This window comes from Boleophthalmus pectinirostris, unplaced genomic scaffold (assembly GCF_026225935.1).
Source record: "Boleophthalmus pectinirostris isolate CB_2022bp ecotype Guang Dong unplaced genomic scaffold, ASM2622593v1 HiC_scaffold_4, whole genome shotgun sequence".
Taxonomy (NCBI): domain Eukaryota; kingdom Metazoa; phylum Chordata; class Actinopteri; order Gobiiformes; family Gobiidae; genus Boleophthalmus; species Boleophthalmus pectinirostris.
In genome coordinates, this window is record NW_026571353.1 from 7674073 (window position 1) to 7684382 (window position 10310).

The 10310-nt window shown below is 38.5% G+C and overlaps 1 protein-coding gene across 1 annotated transcript in view; it reads left to right on the forward strand.

Annotated features, from left to right (window-relative positions):
• Positions 1 to 9036, forward strand: part of araf (A-Raf proto-oncogene, serine/threonine kinase) — an 18576-nt gene extending 9540 nt beyond the window's left edge. Inside the window, 14 exon segments of the mRNA XM_020927036.2 lie at positions 647 to 749; positions 832 to 884; positions 886 to 984; positions 1762 to 1863; positions 2248 to 2389; positions 2912 to 2939; positions 3011 to 3141; positions 3304 to 3506; positions 3830 to 4006; positions 4083 to 4129; positions 4732 to 4850; positions 5095 to 5226; positions 6603 to 6737; positions 7386 to 9036. Coding sequence (XP_020782695.2) covers positions 647 to 749; positions 832 to 884; positions 886 to 984; positions 1762 to 1863; positions 2248 to 2389; positions 2912 to 2939; positions 3011 to 3141; positions 3304 to 3506; positions 3830 to 4006; positions 4083 to 4129; positions 4732 to 4850; positions 5095 to 5226; positions 6603 to 6737; positions 7386 to 7526 — 1612 coding nt within the window. The 3' untranslated portion in view covers positions 7527 to 9036.
• Positions 9037 to 10310: the final 1274 nt, after the last annotated feature.

Below are 10310 nucleotides of genomic sequence, written 5' to 3' on the forward strand. Positions count from 1 at the left end.
TTAAGTCAAGTACACAACTCAGTGAGCTCAATGAGCTACAGTCTGAAATCAAATATTAAAATTATCATTTTATCTTTTTAAAAACACTTTACTGTTTTTATCTAAGTAGGCTGCAGCAAAATAATGTAGGCCTTTTGAGTAGCATTATTTGCATCGTCATAGTAAAATAGAATAAATGGATTAAACAATCTGCTCCTCCACATTACTTTTATATTAAACCTGACTGATCCACAGTCATAAGACTTCCTGTCCCTTCAAGATGGACACCTCCTCTGGCTTACCGTTGTCATGGTGAATTCTCTTTTCTGGGATTCATAAAGTGTGTGTCTTCTGCTAAACTCAAGGTTTACTCTCTGCATTTTCTAACTCAATTCCAAACCTGTTTACTGAAACAAAACTCTGAGTCTCAGGAGAGATTAACCCTGAGTTAACTCTTTAACCTAGAGTTAACTGAACTTCCTTTGTGAAACAGGTTTATACTTCTTGTGAGTACTTCTGTGCAATTATAGTTGGTTAGTAATTGCCCATATAGTAGCAGGGCTATCACTAAAATACACACAAACCTTGACTCTTTCATTCATTTATTACCATTTAGTTAATGTTTCTTGTAGAATATTTCTCACAATATTAGTTTTGTTTCCTTTAGGCGGAAGAGGCTCACAGACTGGGACACAGACATCACTCCTCTGGTCGGGGAGGAGCTCTTAGTCGAAGTCCTAGATGATATTCCACTTTCAATGCACAATTTTGTAAGGATTTTTTCGTTTCATGTTTTATACAGTTTGTAAGTTAATTTTGCAAACAGATTTTACAAACTTTTTCTCTTTTCAGGTACGTAAAACTTTTTTCAAGCTGGCTTTTTGTGATTTTTGTCACAAGTTTCTTTAACGGCTTCCGGTGTCAGACGTGTGGCTATAAGTTTCATCAGCACTGCAGTAGCAAGGTTCCTACTGTGTGTGTGGACATGGACACAGTGACCAAAATGTAAGTTCTAATAGGCCTGTAGTTTTCTATTGTAATTGGAACTGGTGAAACTACTGTTAATATATTGATTTAGATTGATATAATCGCATAAAATGAAATCCGACTTGCTCATTGTACATATACAAAGAATTGACCAAACACGACTGCTTAAAGACACTGTATCTGGTTTTTACTGTCTTAAAACGTGAAAAACAGATTGAGTTCATTTTAAATAGTTTGCAGTGATTCAGAGTTATTCCTCCTTATGCATTCCGAGTTTCCTAAATTTTCACCACAATGAGTTTATAAGTATATTTCACAAGAGGCCAGAACAGTAGGGCTAACAACAACTAGCATGCTAACCGTGCACTGATTACTGGACACTAAAACAGTTGTTTAAATATGGAACTTTTTCATAATGTTAAATGATATGCATAACTGTCAACTGTTTTTCAACTGTCAGCAACTTTCATAATTATCATGATATAATTGTTAGACAATCGTCTTGTTGTACCTGTAGTTTAGACATCTGTGTGAATGCTCCTGGAGATGTTTAAGATGTGTAGTCTGGACAGAATCCTAATTTTTAAAACATTTATCACAAATTTAATTGCAGTATTTTTTTCCCACAAAATTTTCAGCCCTATTACATGCCATTTCTTCCACCAAAAATGGCAGATTTGCATTTAGAGATACTTTGTTATTTGTCCCATATCTTTTCCACAACTGTGATATTATCCAGCTATGTTTTTCTTCTCTGTTTACATAATGGTGACTGAAGTTTGTGTGTTATTACAGTAAGATTGACGCCCAGCCCTATGTAGATGCGTACCCTCAGATCATGCTGCCAGAACATTCCCCTTCACAGAGCAACCTCGACTTTGTCCCAGATCCTTCCGGGTAAGAGCACACTCAAAGATAGTTATTGAGAAAAGGAAATAAAATGACACCAAAATAAACTGACAAAGTTGATCAATATAAAATCAGGTCTCTTCAGATCAGGTCCTCCAGAAGATTGAATATGGCCCCAGCCTACTTTAGTTGTTTACTGTAAATCTTGATTTAGACCTGGCTTTATTCTGGGTTACTAGTTTAATCCTTGCTTAATTCTTCTTTAGACCTGCTTTAGTCCTAGTTAATTCTGGGTTAGTCCTGGTTCAGTTTGTCTTATTTGTTGATTTGAAACAGGCCAATGCCTTAACTTTGCTATTAAACCTGGCAAACCTTTGGTCTAATGTAGCTAACGGCTATAGTAATAATGATTCTTGTATTTCCATGTTAAAGGATGGACCTGCTCTCCCCGACCTCGGCCTTCCCCTTCCCCCTGCCTGGTGCAGAGGGTCAGTCTTTACAGAGGCATCGCTCCACCTCCACCCCCAATGTGCACATGATCAGCACGGTCGGCCCCGTAGGAGTCATACGAGAGGTGTGATTTTTAGTTTATTTGTCAGGACATTGCACAGTTATTAGGTTATCCATATAGCATAGCCATTTTATTGTTTTAATAAAATGTTCTCCTTGAAACTAATGATTGTATATTCCACCTTGTGGTAAATTTAAGAGTGTGACAAAATATCAAAATAACTGTAATGATTGTAGCATATTGTAGAGTGAAGAGAGACCCATATATCTGCCCGATATGTGTGCTTTTTTTCCCCTTTCTCCTCAGTTGCTTCAGAAGTTGTTCTGACACCCCAAAATAGAAATTTGATTTTTTCCAAGGCACACCTGGCAATACCTCAAATAACACTAATGTTCCCTGGCACACTGGTTGAAAAATGCTGTAGAGTGTAAAGATTATCACACACAAAAAATAATAAAGCCCATTGAATAAATTAACTTGAAAACATACCCCTATATTATTAGTTCAGTCTTTAATTTCACTTTACCATTTCTATTAAAACAAAACATTTTTGTATTATAATTAACTTTTCTATTTCATTCTCAGGAAACTCTACGATACAACAACACAATAGGTAAGTCATTTTTACTCTCCTTTTCATCTCTATTTTATGGTTCCTTCCTAACATTTATCTCCTGTGTCCAGGACCTGAGCCTTCGCCGAAACTGTCCACCAGCCCCCCCACCTCCCTGGGCTCCCCGGGCAGAAGACCCCCCAAGTCCCCCTCCGAGCACAAGGAACGCAAGCCATCCTCCTCAGACGACAAAAAGAAAGTGGTGAGAAGTCTGTTGTGTACTCTTAATTTACTGCTCTCATTAATTCAAGTCTTATATTCATGATAATAGAATCTCTTTTTTTATTATTTAAGAGAGCTACTGGTATAAATTATTAGTTTACATAGTTCTCCATCCTTTAGCTAAAAGTTATCTCTCTTCTAGCAACGAGGAGGGATTCGAGATTCGAGTTACTACTGGGAGGTGCAGTCCCGGGAGGTGACCATCCAGAAGAGGATAGGGTCTGGCTCGTTTGGGACAGTGTACAGAGGAAAGTGGCACGGAGATGTGGCCATAAAAATCCTCAAAGTAACTGAGCCCACACCGGAGCAGCTACAGGCCTTCAAGAATGAAATGCAGGTTCTACGGTGAGAAAAAAGGGTCCTTGCTGGGTTTCAGATGATATCACAGCGTTCTATAGGCCAGTATTATTTAATGTAGCTCTTTAGGAAGGCAATCATCATATTTTAATAATCCCATAGGAAAAAGTCAGTCTTGGTTAAGCAAAGGATGTATATTTCAGAATGAGACTGGGGAAATCTTTGCTGAATTGTGTTTCCATTCTCTCATGCCCTGTAATGTATAAACTGTATAATAATTTGTTTATAGTGTCTTAAAGTGAGCGTATTTAGTGAAATGGTGAATTATCAAATGTCAAAAGTCTCAATACAAAACCCCATTTTCTTTGTAGGAAAACCCGACATGTGAACATCCTGCTGTTTATGGGCTACATGACCAAGCCCAACTTTGCCATTATCACGCAGTGGTGCGAGGGCAGCAGCCTGTACCGCCACCTGCATGTCACTGAGACCAAGTTTGACACCATGAGGAGGATCGACGTGGCACGGCAGACCGCTCAGGGCATGGAGTAAGGCACTCTGCAGGTGTTTTACAACGTCAGGTACTCTTTATCACTGAAATAACTGTTTTTGCTCTCTTCACAGTTACCTTCACGCCAAGAACATCATTCATCGGGATCTCAAATCAAACAGTATCCTTTTTGCAGCAGTTGTTTTTAAGTCTAATAACTGTTTTGACTTAAGTCAATGTGGAATGTATTGATAAAGCTGTGCTTTAACCAGGCCTTTTCCACCAGGCTGGTGCCAGTGCCAGTTCTCTGCCAGTTCCTATTTCAGAACCAGTTGTGGTGAAGTAGTAAACATGAAATGTACAAAATATTATAGTGTTCACTTTCTAAAAGTAAATAATGGAGAGGGCAAAACAAAGCCAGTCTTAGTTGAAAAACAGCAAAAACTAAGGAGCAGTTAGAAGAAAAAAACTTAATAAATGTTAAGTAGCATAGTTTACTATCAGTTAACAAATACTAGCTATTATTAAGTGGAAAACAAAACTGACACCTCTCAAAACTGGAAAACGGGAATCTGACCTGAATCAGCTCAGAACCAGCAGCTTAGTGTAAAAGTGTCACTTTTCTGGTTGAAGGTCAGCTCTTTGAATATTTGAAGAGACTTTTTTTTTTCAATCTACTTTTATGCAATTCTGATTTTAGCATTAACAATATTGTCTAAATCGATAATGGTTTGATGTGGTTGAAATTTGTAAACTGTGGTAATTCTCCTGAGCTTTGAGCAGACATTTTCTTGCACGAGGGCTGGACAGTGAAGATTGGGGACTTTGGTTTGGCCACAGTCAAGTCTCGGTGGAGCGGCTCACAGCAGGTGGAGCAGCCCAGCGGCTCCATTCTGTGGATGGTGAGATTCCTGTGTCCTGTCTGTTATTCCTGTATCCTCTGTCTTTCTTCCTGTTGTTCATGATTTTCATTGTCAAAACCTGCACCAGTGTGAACAACCAGAAAGAAATTGGATCACTCTCATCTGTTGTAACTATTAAAGGCGCATTGTGGAACTTTTCTAGTGGAGAATGCCAATTTTTGTATGTATTTTTTGCTTGGCGTGGTAGGTCTTATATCTCCTCTCTCCTCCATTTTGGATTTAGGCTCCCGAGGTGATCCGGATGCAGGACCCAAACCCCTACACATTCCAGTCGGATGTTTACGGATATGGAGTCGTGTTGTTCGAGCTCATGTCAGGAACGCTGCCTTATTCCAATATCAACAACAGAGACCAGGTATCAGCATCCACAGCTTCTCACACATGTACAGTCCCCATCGAAATAGCATGGACAGATTACAGATGTACTTAAAAGCGACACTTAAACAAACAAAACAAACATTTAAACGAAAATTCAGAATGGTCTTCTTGGATTTTGATTGTTGTAAGACTTTCACTGTATTAATGCTGACACACAAAAAGAACATTTAAAACATCTTAGGAAAAAAAATTAATTAAAACAAAAATAATCATTTGAATTCTAAGTAGAAGATTTTTTATTTAATTTTATTTTTTCATATAATTGGGGATTATTCCACAAATGCTACATGCATTATTTGGGCAATATATAATCACTATTAAGTAAGTAAGTAAGTCCCCATTTATATAGCGCTTTTCACAGACATTTTTGTCACAAAGACGCTTTTACAGAGCATTACATTCAGCATATATTATTCATTCACTCTATACCTGGTGATGGTAAGCTACTGTTGTAGCCACAGCTGCCCTGGGACAGACTGACAGAGGCGCATCTGCCATGCCAATCGGCGCCAACGGTCCCTCTGACCACCACCATCACTCACACACACCACTTTCATACTAGACAATGTGGGTGAAGTGTCTAGCCACTAGCACCAGTGCCCTGGACAGGTTCATTGAATTGATTGTATTTACTTGACCTTGACTATCAGCTGTTCTGGAGACCTGTAGCATGTTTTGGGTTGACTGGATGGGTTTCCTCTGGGCGCTCCGGTTTCCCCCATCAACCCAAAACATGCTACAGGTCTCCAGAACAGCTGATAGTCAAGGTCAGTTAAATACAATCAATCAATGAACCTGTCCAGGGACTACAGGTGGAAATTAGCACTGATGCTACAACCTGATGTACAATGCATCTCTCCTGTCAAGGTTAATGCGAAAATTGTGCGCTGTCCCTGTCTCAAATAAATAAATAAATAAAATAAATGGGGAGAAACATACAAACTCCACACAGAAAGGCCCGAGCAACCTGGAACCTTCTTGCTGTGAGGCATGAGTGCTAGCCACTCAGCCACTGTGCAAAAATTCATATGTACGGCCCATGTCCGTCAGTAAATAAAAATAAATAAAAAACTCACAGGAAGTCATAATTATAAGTTTTAATGTTATAATTATGAGATTTAAAGGCATAATTCCGAGTTTAAAAGTCGGAAATAGGCTTCCATACATATGTGATCATATTAAGTTTTTATTTTAATCTCAAAAGTTTTTAGTTGTTTTTATTATATATAATTTTGAACTAGATGTTAAAAACATTTGAAATGAAAGCATTGCACTTATTATAATAATAATAATAATTAAGCCTGATAAACAATCACACTTTGACACAGACTGATTTGTTTTGTTTGGTTTCAGATCATCTTTATGGTCGGCAGAGGCTTCGTGTCCCCAGATCTTAGTAAACTGTACAGTACTTCTCCAAAGTCCATGAAGAGGCTGATCTCAGACTGTCTCAAGTTCAAAAGAGACGAGAGGCCACTCTTCCCACAGGTTTGGGAATACCTTTTATTTTGTTTAGCTCCACCTGCAGATATGTAATGTAATGTTTTATTTTATGATCTCTTCATAGTTTACTCAAGTTGGTGTATGAAAAATTATTTTTCCACAACTTGTTTTTGAAATTTTGAGTTTCAGTGTATTTTATAAACACGTTGGTATTGTGTCTCATCAACAGCACCTTATAGCATTACTTTGTATAAGAGAAAAAAAACATTAGTGTCACTGATCATTGTTGCAGTTTGCCTTTAATTGAGCTGCAAAAACACAGTACTAATGTGAAACTTATATCTGCACTCCATTCTGCTAAGTGCTAAGTGAAATATAATCTATATAAACAGAGAAATATGTTAATTAGATACATAAATAGATTGGTTAATTAAAGGTGCACTATGTAACTGTTTGGTTGGGGGTCCATCACCTGCATGTTTCTATTAAGTCATTGCTCTGCCTGGAATGTTCCACAGTATAACATTAAACACCTCTACCTTACATTTATTAAATTACAGGTGGTTTATAAAAAAAATCTCTCAAAAATCCCTATTAAAACAGGCATTCTGACTGTGAGCGGGGATTTGAATTGAAAGAATTTGACGTACCATCGACCAAAAAATTATTGTTTATGGTGTGTGTTGCTTGCAGATCCTGGTCGCCATAGAGCAGGTGCAGGACATGCTGCCAAAGATCGAGCGCAGTCGGTCGGAGCCGTCTCTGCACCGCGCCGTCCACGCCGAGGACCTCAACCCGCTCCTGCTCAACACCACCAGGTTTTTGGCCCTCTAAAGACCCCCTACCACCTGCACATGCCTCCAGCACCCTGCCCCCAGCACCTGCTGCCCTCAGCACCGGGCACCTACACGGGGTTGCCCCTCTGCGCACACCCCAGAGGAACCAGAGACCCCACCCCTGCACCTGGAGCACTGGGCACTCAAACTCTGTAACAAACTGCAAATATTGTTTTTATATGAATGTAGGTCTACTTACATTGAATCAAATGGAGTGAAACGACAAGACTGCGAAAATGTAAAAGGCACAATAGTGGAGCTGCTAAGTGTAGTGCAAAAGAGTTTCCAAAATGACTAGCTCTTCAGGAACCTGGCATTAAAATGTTAAAGGTAAAAATCTTGACTTTTGTTTGCCCAGCAGAGGGTGTAATAGTACAACTGTTAAGTTCATGCTGCTTTCTGACCCTATCTTTGCCTGGCAAGTCCAGAATGATATCGTCCTCTATTTTTTATCCAGAGAGGTCACTTCTCCCTCTGTTGCATCTCGAGCCAGGGCTGAACATGATCCTCTTGACACATGTGATGCGTCAGAGCTCATTGGTTACCCATCATTCACAAAGTAAACAGCAAGGTCTGTGATGTTGTTCAGTGTCCTGTGATATTTTTTTTCTTCCGTTTTTTTCCTCATAAGCAGCCAAATTTGTTCTGATTCGGAGAGACCATGCATGTCCCTGATTGGCTAATCCACCTGTCAGTCACACCCATCTGATAACAGGAGATTCACTGGTGACTCACATCTTCACATTGGAGAAGTGTAAATTCTAGATCCCAGAATGTTTTTTTATTGTAAAAGACAGCTCTGATCAAAACAGCACAAATTTCAGTTCAATTTTTAAAATGAATTGCATTTTGATGCCAGGTCAACAGGGGGCGCTAGTCTGCCGCAAATCTTTACTTCACAAGAGAAGCTTTACGTTCTACTGTTAAAAAGGAAAAAAAAAAAAAAGGCTGACAAAATAAATCCAAAATTTCAAAGTTGACACAAATTTCAAGATCAAATGTGGAATTTCAACACCCAAAATTGTAAGTGACTGCAGATCAGTAGCTTATAATATTGTTTTATCACCAGCATAAACAATGGCAGTAAGAGGCCAGTACCAGTCCCCATTGTAGACATCACAAAACATTTCGGTATGTTTTTTTTTTTTTTTTCTTACCATATTGAAGAATAGACTTTTAAGCATTTACTATAATTAATGTGGTGGGATCCGTTTTTTGTTTTTTTTTTTATAAATGTTCAGTCTTAATGTAAACAGTTTGTTGTTTTGCTGCTATTTGAGATTGAGTTTTGAAAGTTACTGGTCAATGTGTTTTGTCTATGGGTTAGTCTTAAAAACAAGATGAAAAATAATTACTGTAGCCATCTGGACTCAGTTGTCAATACGGTAAAGGGCTGTCAATGATTTTTGTGATGTTTTTATTAATTTAACCATGACAGATTTTATACAGAAAATTCATCACTTATTGTGTCATTAATTAAAACAAATTCCCCTTACAAAACTATCAAATTTATGTTGTCATCTCTTGGTTGGGCATTTTAACCACTGAAATTATAACTTAAAGGTGCATTGTGTAATTTTTCTGGTGGAGGGTCATTGTCATTGCTCTGCCTGAAATGTTCCACAGTATGGCATTAAACAGCTCTACCTTATATTTATTAAAATTCTGGTGGTTCTACAGCTCAAAAATACCTAGAAAAATCTGCATTCTGACTGTGAGTGGGGTTGCCTCTCCACAGATCCGACCTGTAACTTGATCTGGTTTGTTTTTTATGAAGAAGAAAGAAAGGTTTAATATCATACAGTGAAACATTCCAGACAAAGCAATAAATCTCAGTGGAGAAAAGCATTTGAGAAACCCTCCACCAGAAAAGTTACACAATGCCTCATTAAATCTTATGAAGTGATTTTTATTTTTTTTTAATTAACCACTTTTTTCTGGGTAACATTTTATAAAGTTACTGATAGTTGCCTTACTCTCAAATCAGGGTATAAGGGTACAAAACCAAATACGTAGAACTAGAGAGATCTCCAAGTAGCTCCATAAATGTCTAATTAATGAACCAATAGGCATTTTACTGTACCCCATCTTAAAGCCACACTATGTAACTTTTTTGCTGGGGGTCCTTCACCTGCTTGTTTCTATGGATATGTCATGGCATTAAACAGTGCCACCTTACGTTTATTCAATTAGAGGTGGTTTTAGAGCTGAGAAATACTTAGAAAAACAGACATTATGACTGTGAGCTGGGTCGCCTCTCCACAAGCCTGACCCCTAACTTGGTCTGGTTTGGTCTCCATGAAGATAGAATGGTTTCATACTGTGAAACATTCTAGACAAAGCAATAACATCTCCATGGAGAAAAGCAGTTGGCAGATACTCCCCCAGAAAAGTTATACAATGGACCTTTAAAGTGAAACTAAACACTAAATCCACTAAGCATATGGTGTTTGATTAGCATTATCCACCGTCCCTGTCTTTTTTTTTTTTTGGCATCTTTAGTGCAAACTAGGTCAATTTGAAGCTTTCCGGTCAAATACCCCTAAATTAAAGTTTGTGCTGCTTTCAGGGGCCTCTGTAATTTGAAGTAGTTGGTGATATCACGCAAGACTGCCCTGATTGCAGCCAGGTGTTTCTGAATACAAACACCTGCCTGTAGGGGCGGAGTTTGAAGTGTAGATACCTGTTCGACCAATCACACTGTTCCTTATATTCCCAGACTCCACCCCTTCTCCGCCATCACTCTCTTTTTCGGTCCTCCAGGTACTGCGCAGTTTAGTAG